The sequence below is a fragment of the Adiantum capillus-veneris genome, chromosome 13 (genome assembly GCF_014529385.1).
Source record: "Adiantum capillus-veneris isolate H3 chromosome 13, ASM1452938v2, whole genome shotgun sequence".
NCBI lineage: Eukaryota > Viridiplantae > Streptophyta > Polypodiopsida > Polypodiales > Pteridaceae > Adiantum > Adiantum capillus-veneris.
The window spans coordinates 15,196,354-15,211,090 of record NC_140943.1 but is presented as its reverse complement, the minus strand read 5'-3'; the positions used below and the strand labels follow the sequence as shown (position 1 = coordinate 15,211,090).

At 41.4% G+C, this 14,737-nt stretch overlaps 1 protein-coding gene across 1 annotated transcript; it reads right to left on the bottom strand.

Moving 5' to 3' along the window:
• Nucleotides 1–8,413: 8,413 nt before the first annotated feature.
• On the bottom strand, nt 8,414–9,351 carry LOC147443637 (deoxyribodipyrimidine photo-lyase-like). Its single transcript, XM_086527702.1, has 2 exons — nt 8,676–9,351; nt 8,414–8,592 (listed from the first exon to the last, which is right to left on the bottom strand). Exons 1-2 carry the CDS (start codon nt 9,349–9,351, stop codon nt 8,414–8,416), a joined length of 855 nt encoding a protein of 284 aa, XP_086383828.1.
• Nucleotides 9,352–14,737: the final 5,386 nt, after the last annotated feature.

Sequence of the window (14,737 nt, the reverse complement as noted above, 5' to 3'; positions counted from 1 at the left end):
GATGACGTAAATTTCTTATCCGAAATATCCTTGTCTTTTCATTCTGGAGTAAAGTCTCGTTGTCCGTATAACTTCTTTGTCGGTCTTACTTTTTCTAAATTATTTGTTGTCCGTATAACTTCTTTGTCGGTCTTACTTTTTCTAAATTATTTTCTAAGCCAAAACATTTCTGAATGGCTCTAGGGTTTAGGGAGGGACCTTACAGCCTTGCCCTTTCTTTGACATGGCACTACCCGTTTCTTTTACTTCTTCTGCTTCTTTGTATTCAAGCTTTCTCTTAATTGTCAAAAAAACCCTTCAGTGAACTTCCCATTTACCAAATATCTGTTGATTTTTTAAAAAGAGTCCTTTAATCGCTTCTAAATTGCCTTGTAAAGTTGTGAGTTGGGGCGGGCATTGCCCCTTTAATCTTTTAAAGAACTTTGTCTTCAAGTTTAAAAAACGTTTCCTAACTGGCTCGTTTTTGGTTCTTCTTGTCAACAACTATTCTTCAACCTCCAATGCTTCAATGTTATCCCTCTGTAATCTCAGTTTGTTCCTGCAAAATGAATGCACAAGTGAGATTAGTCACACACAGTGGTGTAGCCTAAGATAAGGATAAAATTCAAAATTGCAGCAAGTCTAGCCCATTTGCTCGACCTCGCTTTCACTTGCAATTGTTTTGCCATTCCCTCTTGAGACCTCGCCATGCCACCAACTCTGCTCGTCCGCCCCTTCCAATTCTCCGTCTCATCTTGCTGCTCTTCCTTCTCCTCTCCCTTCTCTTCCGATGGCCACCAACCTCCTCTTCTCGGTTTTTGCAAACAACTCTTTTCTCTCAAGTGCAACTTGGCATTCCTACTGCAGACCAACTTCTCTAGGCAGTCCTCCACTTGCTCTCTTCTTTTCTCGTCGTAGCCCTTCCTGTCTTGTCTACCCGTGCTCTTTTTAAATGTCACCCCTTCTTCTTTTTTAGCAACTGATCATTAGCCTCTTATTTTAGTGGTCACACTTTATTGTAAAATAGCTTAAGACTAGTTTTTATGCATTGGGCGGTCATTTTATAAGGAATCAGACTTAACTTACATAGCAACCAAAGCATTGACATGAATTATTTTCAGCATAAATTTTGGTGAAAGCATTGTCCTCAGCAACAACAGTGGCATACATATTTACCAAAGCATTGTTAGAAAATAGGGCATAGCTAAAGAGATATTAGAGTATTTTACTTAATGGAGAGAGATAATTTTCACACACGAGAGATTATAGAGTAGGGAGAAAGAGAGATAGATAGAACACACGATATATGTGGTTCACCCACTGTGGGCTATATCCACGGAAAAGCAACCACTCAATGGATTTAGTACTTCAAACAAGAAGTAGGTCACAAAGGGATTATACCCTTAATAGAGCTCCCACCTTTCTTCACTCTTACCACCTCACACACACCTTGTTGTATCAACTTCACAATGCACCACAATATGTTTTGTGTGTAGAAGAGGCCTCCTTTTATAGGCCAAAAGGTTGTCCTCTCTCATGAGAGGCAGCCATGTGTAGCCGCCCTTGTGCAGATAAGTCCAAGTTGGACTCTCCAATGCACCCATGTGTGGCGGCACTTCAGAAGATAAGTCTGCGTTGAAATCCACTACCGACCACTGGCCATTTACTTCCAACCACTAGCCAACCAGCCAATCAATCAACCGTTTTCTTACCACTTTCGATGATCGTCCAGCCATTATATTCTGGCGTGAATTTTTTGTTTTTTGGCGAGTGATTTTTCTTCACGCATGATGGATTCTTGTTAGCGGGTTGCCACGATGGACGTGTGTAGCATAGCTATCGATCACTAACATAATGTCAATACTCAGAGAAGTGACTCGAATGGGGCACTGAGACTCTTTGAGATTGTCAATCTCAAGAAGTGAACCTTAACAAGCAAACACAACAACTCTACAAGCAAACCAACACTCAAAGATCAGGGAAATTTGCTTATGTCCTTTCTCAGAGCTCTAGGTCATCACGTCCTTTTGGCACTTGAACGTACTCAAAATGCAATGAAACTTTAAGAGGAGGTCTAGGACATCTAGGGGTGCGATCCTATCAAGTCTGGTTGGAATCAAACAAGGTACCAACATCACGATCCATCATGAAAAAGGTCCTGAAAACTGTAACAAAACTATTTAAAAGGTTGCCCTATGGTCTAAGAACACTCTCCTATGGTCAAAACGACTAAAAATAGTGATCTAAGCACTCAAAATTTGCAATTAAGATTCACAAATGTGTAGTCACGAACCACATCAAAACTAACAATGCTTACACTTGAAGGAAAGAGCAAAGAGAGAGGAACACAATGCACATTTTGGAATTGAAAACTGATTACCCAATCGTTAGCTGCGATGATTATAAGTTGGAGCTTCGTAGTCGCTTGAGCATACATACAATAGAGCTCTTTCTTCCTCTAAAGATAAGCCTCCTTTTACATTAAGTTTATTGACCTTTATACCTAGGGCATTCTAAATGGCCAGTGGCTGGCTCACATGGACCTTTACAATTGTCATGACAGAATTACAACTCAAGGAATTGACTGCTATGCTAGAATCAGGATTTACATAGAGTATCATTACACTAGCTCGGTAAAATAATAAACTACAAATGTGGTGTTTGGCTATGTGTCTGGCCAAGTGGGCCCCCATTTTGTTTGTCTCTTAACATTCCCCCCTTCCTAAATCATGTCGTCCCTTGACACGACCTTGTGTAGTCTTCTCATAGGGTTGTCTTTAGCTTTGCCTTCAAGGTTGGTCTTCAGCTTGGAAAGTGCATTGTCGTTGATGACGCTCCCACTTCCTTGAGTTCTTCATATCTTCCATGTTGTTGATACATGATTTTATCTTTGATTATCAAGGAAACTTTTATTCTTGTTGCACAATCTTCTCTTTGTTGCGAGTCTTGGCCTCTGTGAAGAGGGAATTTCATGTTTTTGAGTTTGTAGAATTGATCCTCTTTGTGGTGTGGACTTTATGATGGATTTTCCTTCAAGGTCCACTGTAATTTGAGTTTTTGCAATAGGTCACCAACATTGAAGCATTGTGTGGGCTACTTTTGATTGTTGTTGATGACTCTCTTGTGGAGTTTGTCATTGCTTGTTGTTGTAGGCCATTCTTTGACTTGCCATTGTTTGATGGAGCTTTGTTGTTGACCTTGGAGATAAAAGACTTTCTTGATAAGCATATGGAGACGTGCAAGTTTTGCTCCAAGTAGTTGATGATTGATTTGGGTAGCCATTTCCTTATTGTTGATGTAAAAGGAATATATACAAGAGTGTGGTGATGGGTGTCTCTAGATTAGGGCCTAAAAACTTGGATGACCAAAGGGAAAAAAACCGGTGGAAAAAAAGTGACTTTAGTATACGCTTTTGTTGGAGTTGAGCATTTGGACTTGAATTACTTGTCATGCAAGGTGAGTGCTTGGGAGAAACAAAGGAAGAGTGCCTAATGCAAGTGTCAATTATGGGACACTCTATATGCATACAAGAAATTTTTCAAACAAAAGCATGTAGTGTAAGAGATGGAGTTGATTGGTGCTTCAAGGAACAAATGCAGTACATGTGACATCAAAGGGACATCTGAATAGCTTCCATGTTCCAAGAAGGGTTTTTGATGTAGAAGTTTCTCCACTCATACCTCACTGTGCTAAGTGTATGAGTGTCTTTTGGACTTCCTCCTTCACTTCACCACTATACTACAAGGACTTCGACTCTTATGCTCACCTATACCAGCATGAGCGACACAGCATAATTATGTTCAACTCTTCTAGCTTGAGCAGTACCTAAAATAACTAAGACGCTTAGACCACATAGAATATTACATGAAGTTTTGGGACTAACACCTCGCTCATTTAGTGGCTTAGATGCCCGACTACGACTTTTATGCCATGTATGTTCAATGGCGACTTGGACTTACATGTTCAAGGCCAGAAACCCAATTCCATAAGTTTTGGAAATTTACGCCTCTTCCACTGTGTTGACTTTTATGGCATGTATGTTTAATGGCTACTTTGACTTACCTGTTCAAGGCCAGAAACCCAATTCCATAAGTTTTGGAAATTTAGGCTTCTTCCATTGTGTTGGTCATTGGATGCCACCATTTTGTCGAGTAGATTAAATAACAAGAAGTGTTATGAGTGTGGCAAGCCTGGACACTTCTCCAAGGACTGCTACAAGAACAAGTATTGTAGCAATTGTGGCATTAAAGGTCATCCACCATCAAAATGCCAAGGAAGCAACAACAAAGACAAAAGTAGAGTCAATCTTGCAGAAGAAGATGATGGAGATGCAGCTCAACAGGCAGAGAATTGTCTCCATGTGTGTGCCGTCCCCAACTACTTTTGCGAGTATACTGATATCGTGTAAATGTATGGTCTTCCACCCTCTTTGTTTAAGGGGAGTATTTCTTAGTCTGTGTGACACCATATGATGAGACCACTCAGTTTGTGTGACTATAGTCTGTGTAACTATCTCAATCTGTGTGACTATTAGCTTGTGTGGCTTTAGGTCTCAATTCAGCTTCATTCAGTATAGTCCATGCCTAAGGAGAGTATTTTTGGGATAGGCATGTCCTTTCATCACTATGGGAAACATCTCTACACTTATATAGCTTAGTGTTTGGCATTTGGCCTATGTGTTGTATGGCTATGTATAAGCTAAATAGAAAGGGAGGAGCTACATCCGGACATCTACTCCAGGCTTATAAATTAAGCCCCTCTATGTACATATTTTTATGCTATGGTGTGTACTTTAATGTGACAACTTTTGAGTCAAAATCACGAGTACTCTCTCTCGCCCTCTCTAGCTGTGTAAGCTATGTTTGCACACACACACAAACCTCCTTGAGCACACACACACACCATCATCCCCAACAACATCAAGAGTCGCCAGTGTTTGATCCCATCCAAATTCAAACAACTCCTCTAGGAATGGTTCCTTAATGTAAGCTTCATCTTCTACTGAATGCTCTAGGATGCAATCTTCTTTTCTACATCTTGATGCCCTACACATCCAAATATGCACTTTACTTTGCAAGAAGCAGGTACTTGTTTTTCTCTTCAGTTGTGGAGTGTAATTCTTCCCCCGGAGTTCATTGTACATCTCTATAACTATGATCTTTGACACTGATTTTCATTGTGACCTCTTTGTGTCTCAAGTAGATATAGTCATAGCCCTGGTCATGTATCATTTAGAGCTGATGCATGAATGGTCTACCCAATATAATGTCAAAGTTACTGCTCTTGTCAAAATTCATTATGGCAAAAGTATGATCATACTCTATGCCACAAGAGGATACAATGATTTTTTCTAGTATTCCTATCGGTCTCTCCACGTATCGGTCTAATTTTTAGTAGCTCTGAGAGATAAAATGTTTCCTATATAGAGAAGACATCAACTCGTGCAAGCTCTTGGTATCCATCATTTTTGGTGTGGCTTTCCATTGAGAAGGTACCATTTTAACCTCCAATTTTGTTTCAAGTTCTCCTCTAAAAGATGGCAAAGTCTGTAGAGAGCATAGTTTACTCGCTTCAGATGCGACAGACCCGGCATCCCCATATAAAGATCTTATATCCCCAAGGAAAAATTCATGATCCATGTTTATTTTAGAGATAGGTACTGACTGTAAGGTAGCCCTACCATCTTTTTGGTTTCTGATTGATTCCCATAAGGATTGTGGACACGGTTCTTCTACCTTCAGAATAGGAATCATTGATTGTGAGCCCACCTTACCTGTGGAATTGGCTACTTCCCTTGTATCTAAAGGTGCCTCAACTTCTAGCTCTTCCTCTTTGTTTACAATACCATGACTTTCCAATTCCTGGATTTTTTTGCAGATTAGCACCTTTGTTTTTGGAGCATCTAGAACTTGTGGTTCCATAAGAGCTTGGACCTTCTGGATGAGCTCCTTGCACATTTGCAACCTCTCTTTTTCATACCCTAGATGAGGATATTTCAGCCATCTATCCTCTTGGGTTTGATTGGGTTTTAGCCTAGCTTCATAGACCTTCAAAATTGCATCTAAAGGTTCAAAGACTTTGTCGACCAAGACTGAACCTCCCGAGTTAGTCTTTGACTCTTTAGGTCCCTTTGCATTTTTCTTGCTTTCTTTCTCTCGTCTAAGCGATTCTTTTTTTTTATTTAGTTTAGTTTCCAAAGAAGCTTTCTCTTGCATTCTCTTCGCTTTCATTTTGTCTTGTTTGGCTTTCCATGATTTTCTTCCTATTCTCACTATTATGTTCTCGATTTCTATTTGAATACGCAATGTGGCTTCCTCCTCAATGATGGCGTTTTTGGTAATTTCTTGAGCTTGATCTCGAGTCATCACATTTAAAGGACCTGCGGGTTCTACCTTGAATCCGATTGAAGAAGGTATCATGCCTACAACATTCATTATTGTTTTTTCCTTGTAGTTAAAATTTTTAGCACAGTGTTGACATAGATGGTCTCTTCCACAACCATTATAGAATACAACTAATTCTATTTGTGGACCCTTGGTTGGGCAACTTTGTGCCCAATGGTCACCTCCACATTTATAGCATGGACCTTCTTGTCTCATAGCTGGTGATCCAGCCAATGGTTGTTCTGGCCTGGTGAGAATTTTCTTTGAACCATACTCCTGATTGGCTATGAACATGGGCGTATTCGCATCCATGGAGTACTGGATTTTCATAGGTTGTGGCACATGTGCTGGTTGAGTGAAGTTGACTATCACTCTACCATCTTTTAGAAGATGTGGTTACTACCCTAGCATATATTGTGACTTTGGCTGAGTGATACACCATGAAGTGGGGTTATCCCCTCCACAAGTATTACATATCCTCCATTGAGGCTATAGTACATTTAGGTTTTTTTGTAGCCTTGGTTTATTCATATTGTGGTGTACCAGAGAGAGAGAGAGAGAGAGAGAGAGAGAGAGAGAGAGAGAGAGAGAGAGAGAGAGAGAGAGAGAGAGAGAGAGAGAGAGAGAGTACACCAAACTGAGCGTGTCCTCTCTCAAAGGAGAGCACCTCTTCTTATACTAAAGGGCGGGGTTACATTCCAAGATGGCTAGCATCAAGAACTACCAAGTGTCCTCCCACATTGGTCGGACACACAACCTAAAGGATCCACACACCACACCTCCCCCCTTAGGGAGAAAAAGATGGACATCTTTTTTACAATTTTGGTCGGAGAAGGGACTCGACAAAAGAGGGATCAACTCCAACGCCTCATATGGGGGGAGTGATCATACAACGGCTTTGGGGCTAAGGGACTGAACTTGGGGGCTGGACTCGTCATCATGCCGAACATCATCAAGGCATGGAACTCATACATCTCGCTTATGCAAACATTAGGTCGCTATCCCATTGAAATGGACAAAACGAGGAAGGACTGACTGAGGATTGGGTGCGAATTTTGTGCGACATGCATCCCTTCCCAAAGGAGCTTGGTGTGATTGTGAGTTTATTTGAACAAAAACTGAAAATTCCAAGAACTGAAATCCGTAGCAAAAGGCACCTCTGCAACCAAGTTGCAATAACTCCTTTTGTCGGCGCAATGTGAGTGCATTGCATGTTGCACTTGGATCCCAACGAGCAACACGGGACTAGTAGCGTAGGAATGGAGAACATTATTGTTACAAGAACATGCGCTACAAGAACTGTTACAAGAGCAAGAAACACGCCAAGAAATGAGCTGACCCGGTTCTTGATCTTTTGCCCTCCCCACGAGGATTGCTGCATGAATACTCCCCACCAGAGCCTTGTTGGAGTACAAGCTGAGTTCCTGCAAGGAGGTGGGCAATTCCAGAGGAATTCTGGTGTGCTGCCTCATGATGCACTCCGAGATGAGCAACGTGCGCAGAAATAAGAGTTACGACAGCATGGCCGGAATGGTGGCACAAAATTTGCAGATCTGTTGCATGTCGCTACCAAACTTGAGTCACGTGCATCAGATTATCGCCAAGGCCTAATTCCTTGCACATCACCATTCCCTGAAAAAGGTCCTGCGTTCAAGGGAGAGGGTGCAATGAAGTGATAGTGGGACATAGCAAGAAAGGGTGCAGTGATGGGGCTGGCGAGTGTTGCACATGTTTGCCCAAGGAAATAAAAATGAATTTACGTAAATAGTGCAGGAGCTGAGTCGAGGAAGTTGAGGCTTCACTAAGGATGTTGATGTTGCAACGGACGACCATCCAGGTACTGAGGTAAAGCGCAGAGCAACCTTGCTAGAGTTGGTGATTCTGCCCTTGTGCGCTGTGTCGATGACACTTGGTGTCGGCAGGGACTGTAACTGTGTGACAGGGACAGGTGTGAGGACTTGTGGGCGCCTCCATTCTCCTTCTTGTGAGCGGCGAACTAGGGCGTAAGAGCTCGATCTGGCTCTGCTACTTAGCTGCAAAGATGAGCGATGCTAGAGCTGGAAAAGAAACTTAGCAGCTTGGGCTGTTCGTAGGGCCGATTTGGAGGTGAGCTTGAAATCTTCCGAGTCTGGTTGTAGAGTACCACCTTCGAGAAGGTCGATGGTGCTGTAGGGGTTGGAGATGCACTTGAGGATGAGTACTTGATAGGCTGGGGTTGTGGTTCTACGTCCTTGAAACAGGACAAAACAGGTGGACATTGTTGTGGACTGGAAGATTATACTCGTACAAGGCAAAGCCTACCCAGGATCAAACGTGAAGTTCGCCATGGCACGAAATCAAGAAAGTGAAAAAGAAACCCAAGAAACCCTTCTAACTGCCCGCCTCCTCCATTATGGGCATCTACGTCAAAGACAGAAACAGAAGATGGGACTCCTCTACAAACAGCTTCTCTCCATGCTCTGCCAATTCGCAAGGGAGAAAAATCCATGACAAGAATCGATGCACCACATCTTTCAACAAAGGCAGGAATATTGTCCTCCACTTTTCCCCGGAGAAGAAAGAAAGGGATGCGGATGGAGGAGAGATTCTGTTGGACAACGCGGAGGCCATGCAGCATAAAGAAAAAATGGCGAGCCTGTGCATGAAGAAAGGACTGGACGAGGTTAAAGGAAACACATAGGGGATAGCGCTGTTGGTGGGCCTGCTGGGCAGCATATAGGAGTGCCCAGTTATCGTGAGAGTGTTGATCACGAGACATCCAGTAGACAACAGGGGCACCTTGTGTTGCTTGTTGGATGGCCTGCTTGAGAAGGCGAACCCTTCCTGCATTAACCTCTGTGCTGACATTCACCTCGCCATCTGCGCAAACCTCCTCAGGAGCTTCCTCAGTTGCCTCTGCAAGCTTGGCTTTCTTGGTTGCCCCCACTTTGGCCTCCTTCCCCGGCCGCTTCATCGCCACCCTTGAGGCCGTCTTGCCTGTGGGCGCCATCTTCACTCTTGCCAAGGGCTACCTGTGGCAAGTCGTAAAATGCAGCAGCGTCACTTGTGTGCAGACGGCGCCAACGAGAAACAAATAGAAAGCCCAGGCCAAGGCCAGTGAGAAATAATTAGAAAGGGGGCAGCTATGGGGTTGGCGAGTTCCATGGGGCGCTGCAATCAGGTGGCAGCTAGCCTGTGTCAAGGAGGAAGGTCGCCATGCCGGTAGAGGCAAACCCAAGAACCTTAGAAAAACTAACCCACCCAATCAAGAAAGTGCCCGTCTCCTCCACCAATGTGGTGTACCGGAGAGAGAGAGAGAGAGAGAGAGAGAGAGAGAGAGAGAGAGAGAGAGAGAGAGAGAGAGAGAGAGAGAGAGAGAGAGAGAGAGAGAGAGAGAGAGAGAGAGAGAGAGAGAGAGAGAGAGAGTACACCAAACTGAGCGTGTCCTCTCTCAAAGGAGAGCACCTCTTCTTATACTAAAGGGCGGGGTTACATTCCAAGATGGCTAGCATCAAGAACTACCAAGTGTCCTCCCACATTGGTCGGACACACAACCTAAAGGATCCACACACCACAATATAATTACCCCCTTGACCACTTGATCAATAATTGGTTCTCAAGGAGTTTGAACATCTTGCTTTGTTGTGGGTTTGATCTTTGGAGATGAGGCACTACTAGTTGTGTTATCTGTATCATCACTCACCTCTCCATAGGCTTTGCAATTATCAACTAGATATAGAGCTTCTCTAGTGACTCGCTCAAATGTCGCGCATCCCTTCAAATGTAGGTCCTTTTTTAGATTTCCATTCCTCAAGCCCTCCATGAAGAAACCTGATAATCTCTCATCTTGCGGTAGCTCTCTCATAGGACATCTGTCTATGTAATGTTTGAAGTGAAACAGAGCTTTCTTCACTCTTTTGTTCGCTTTTTGTTTGAAAGCGTAGATCTGAGACATTGTGTTTTGTTTGATTCCCCTTTTCAATAACTCTTCTATGAATTCTTGTAAGAGTTGTGTTATGTTGAAAAAATCATCTCTATTCAATGGTTGGAACCAAATCAAAGTTGTTCCTTCCAATCTTAACCCCCCCTCATATTGAGTATGGAAATCTGCAATCTGTTCAGCTCTCAACACTTATTTGAAGAGTGAGACATGAGCATATGGATCCTGTGACCCATCGTATTTTTTTTTGACACATTGGGCCACTTGATATGGTCTTAATTGTTGTGGTTAAATCACCAATCTAACCAATTTGTGGTCTCATGGAAAGAGTTCTCTCATGCTCTCCTCTCATCTTGGAAATAATCCTGGTGGAATCCTCTTTGATGTGTACTCTGGCATTGTTTTTTTTCAAAAGTAAGTAGAGATCGGGGTACCCTTGTACAAATATCTCTCTAGGTCAATTGGATTGACACATTTGTACTCTTTTCCATACTTATCTACCATCAAAGCTTGCACTCCATGGGCTCTGTATATGTGAATGCCTAGAGGTTCTTATGGGAAGTCAGCTCTCTAGCGTAAGGTTCTACACACTTGTAGAAGATATATCAATCCCCGTTTGTGAATCTATATATGTCCTTATTAGCATAATATGTAAGCATATCATGGATTCATTGGTTTTGATGAATCTTACGTTTGGTTTGTTGATCAGAGGATGCCTCTCCTCTATGTATTCTCCCAATCCCTATGTTGTCCGCATTGCACTATTTGTTGTTTTTTTCATGTCTTTGAGTGGAGTAGAGAACCCTCGTGGTGGATGATTTGTCATGGTCAAGGATCACACAAAAACTCTCAAGGTAATCTCTTACAAGACAACTTTGCCTTAGTGCAACTTATCCCTTTTTGCCCCTGGTAAGGTCTCTCAAAAGTCACGTCTTTGTGGCCTTTTTGGTCTTTGGAAAATTGGTCTTGGGGTACCCTAAATGTTTGGAATTAGGAAATCTAGAAAAGTTCAGCTTTAAAACCTATTGATTGCAAGCTTTATTCCTGGGTATACCTGACTCAATTTGGAGTTTGTATCAAAAGTTAGAGCAATTTTGGTGAAGTGCACTTGAAACAGTAACCAAACAATCTCAGGACCAGAACACTAGAACTTTGGCTTGTATCTTGGTCTCCAAAAGGTGTTTTTAGCTCAAACTTGAGATTTGGGATGTTATGAAGTATGTCTACAAGATCATGAAGTCAACATAGTGGGGATGAAGTCAGATACCCCCACTATGCTGAGGTACATGGATTGCGATCCATGTTCCGTTGTCAAATTTCTTTCTCTAAATTTTGATTGTGTGTAGACAAGGTCATATGCAAGCTCTATACCAATTTTCACGAAATCTTGAGGTTGAGATACATGGATCGCAATCCATGTTTAACCACATCTGGACTTGATCTCTTGGCAGCTTGTTGCACTCTATGTCCACAAGATAAATCTCAAATATTTTTTTATTTGGGCTTGTTTTGACAAGACAAATGCCCAATACTAGGCTAATCTGTCACCTATTTTTGTCCCTTTTGAACCGAATTTGCTCAATTTTTTTAACAACTACGCTTGTGGATATGTTTCCTTGTGTATGCACTTCTGATCTAGAATGTTTTAGGTCAAGTTGTTACTATGGGTACATGGATCACGATCCATAAGCCCAAATTGACTTCTCTTGGTACCATCAAATTTAGCATGATTAGTACGCCCTATGGTATCAATTTTTTTGAAAATGTACCTCTGGATTGAAAGTTAGGTCAGTCCTGGCACTTTGTCAGATTACTTGTCAATTCTGGGCTTTTGGTTTGGTTTTTGATATCCAAATTAAATTTTTAAAAGACCACTAGACTCCTTGTGATGTGCTCTAGCTATGGTGCAAATATGATATCAGTCTGTGACAAAGAAACATGGATCACAATCCATGTACCTATGTGTCAGATTATACTGAAAATTGGCACACAACTTCTCCTTGGTCTCTTGATGCTAGCTATGTGGTTTCTGTATGATTTGGACTTGTTTAGGCCAAGTAAAAGTCAATCCGTAGGTCTGTTTTAGGGTCTTCCACTTTGAATAGTTTTTTACCCTCTCCAACCACTTTTTGAACTTTTTTGACAAAAATTCTTTGGGGACTTTTGTTCATAATGGTCTCTGCTACAGGCTTGAAAAGTTTCTGTCCACAAGGGTACATGGATCGCGATCCATGTTCCACCACTTTTGGATCTGAATCTTCGTGCTGATAGCTTGTGATGTTTGTAGCTTGCTCCACAAATCTTTTTGAAATCAGTTTGGCCCAATCAAAATTGATTTTTACAATCTGCCATGACAATTTTGACAATGTTCTGTTTTTTGCTCTTTTGACCACTTTTTACAATTTTTTTGCATATGGTTCTTTTGGGAAAGTTGTTCCAAATGGTACCCCCTATCTACTAGTCTAGTTCTTGTACAAATTTTCAAAAAATGTACATGGATCACGATCCATGTTTGGAAGCCAAATTGACTTTTCTTGGTACCATTAGGATCAACATGTTTACTAGATGCTATGCTATCAAAAAAATTGGATTTGGACTAGTTTTTGTCATTCAAAAGCAAGTTCTTATGTCTGTCCTGTAGGTTTTGGCTATCTGGCAGAATTTTGGTCTTTTGATCAACTTTTTTCAATTTTTGGCTATGGTCCCTTTTGGCAAATTTGTTCCATTAGATATCAGGGATGTACTTGTCAAATATCATCCCCAAATGTCAAAAGGTACATGGACCACCATCCATGTTTGACGGCATTTTTTCATGAATTTTGTTATGCAGGTTCTCGATCCTTTGTAGAAGCCGAATCTCACCCTTTTTTGAATTTGGATCCTAGAAAGTTGAAAAAACCCAACTTTTATGTCTTTAATGCCTGTTTTGTTGTTTTTGTCCTAACAACCAATTTTGATGTGATTTTTGAGTTTTTCTTTCGAGAAAACTTTATCAGAGAAATATCCGACTGATGCTCAATGTCACTTATCACTTTTCTCCAAAAATGGTCTCTGGGGTGCATGGATCAGGATCCATGTTCCTTTACAAATTCTTGGTAGACTTTCCATATTCTTTTAGAGAGTATGTTAATGCCTTTGATCCACAAATTTTTGAATTGTGGTCCCTACCATCAAATTTTAGAATTTTAGAGTTTTGGTCATTACAGTCAAAATATGGTTTTCACCCTTTTTTCCCTCAATCTTTTAGCCTAAATTTGATGGTGGTAGTTTCTACTTACCCTAGTCCTAAGTACTGAAATAAAACATGAAGTAAAAATAAACAAAACGGTAAAAATAAAGTTTAAAACCATAGAGAATCTTGGAGAATGAAATGATTTTGGCTATCTCACTCACAACCCTCTTTACCTCTAGAGAATAGACCTAGCAAGTCCTCGACTTCTAGACTCTATCAAGCACTAAACCCCATATCTAGCTGCTTCACTGCTAAGGTCTAAATGGAATGGAGAGACAAATCTTCAGAAAAAGATGCTCTAAGTACACACTAAGTCACTCATCATCTAACGATCATATTCCCGACAATGGAGCCAATGTTAGCTGCGATGGACATTTGTAGCATAGTTATCGGGCACTAACATAATTTCAATACTCATGGAAGTGACTTGGATGGGGTGCGAAGACTCTTTGAGATTGTCAATCTCAAGAAGTGAACCTTAACAAGAAAACACAACAACTCTACAAGAAAACCAACACTCAATGATCAAGGAAATCTGCCTATGTCCTTTCTCACAGCTCTAGGTCATCACGCCATTTTGGCACTTGAACGTACTCAAAATGCAACGAAACTATAAGAGGAGGTCTAGGACACCTAGGGGCCCAATCCTAGCAAGCCTAGTTGCAATACAACAAGGTATCAACATCACGATCCATCATGAAAAAGATCTTGAAAACTGTAACAAAACTATCGAAAAAGGTCGCCCTATGGTCTAAGAACACTCTCCTATGGTCAAAATGACTAAAACCAGTGATCTAAGCACTCAAATCTGCAGTTAAGGCTCACAAAATGCATAGTCGCAAACCACAACAAAACTGACAATGCTTACACTTGAATGAAAGAGCAAAGAGAGAGGAACACAATGCATATTTTGGAATTGAATACTGATTACCCAATCGTTAGCTGCGATGATTACAAGCTGGAGCTTTGTAGTCGCTTGAGTGATACTTACGGCAGAGCTCTTTCTTCCTCTAAAGATAAGCCTCCTTCTACATTAAGGTTATTGACCTTCATACCTAGGGTATTCTAAATGGCCAATGATTGGTTTACGTCCAGACCTTTACAATTGTCATGACAGAATTAAAACTCAGGGAATCAACTACTACTCTAGAATCAAGATTTACATAGAGTATCATTACACTAGCTCAGCAAAATAATAGACTACAAATGTGGTGTCCAGCTACG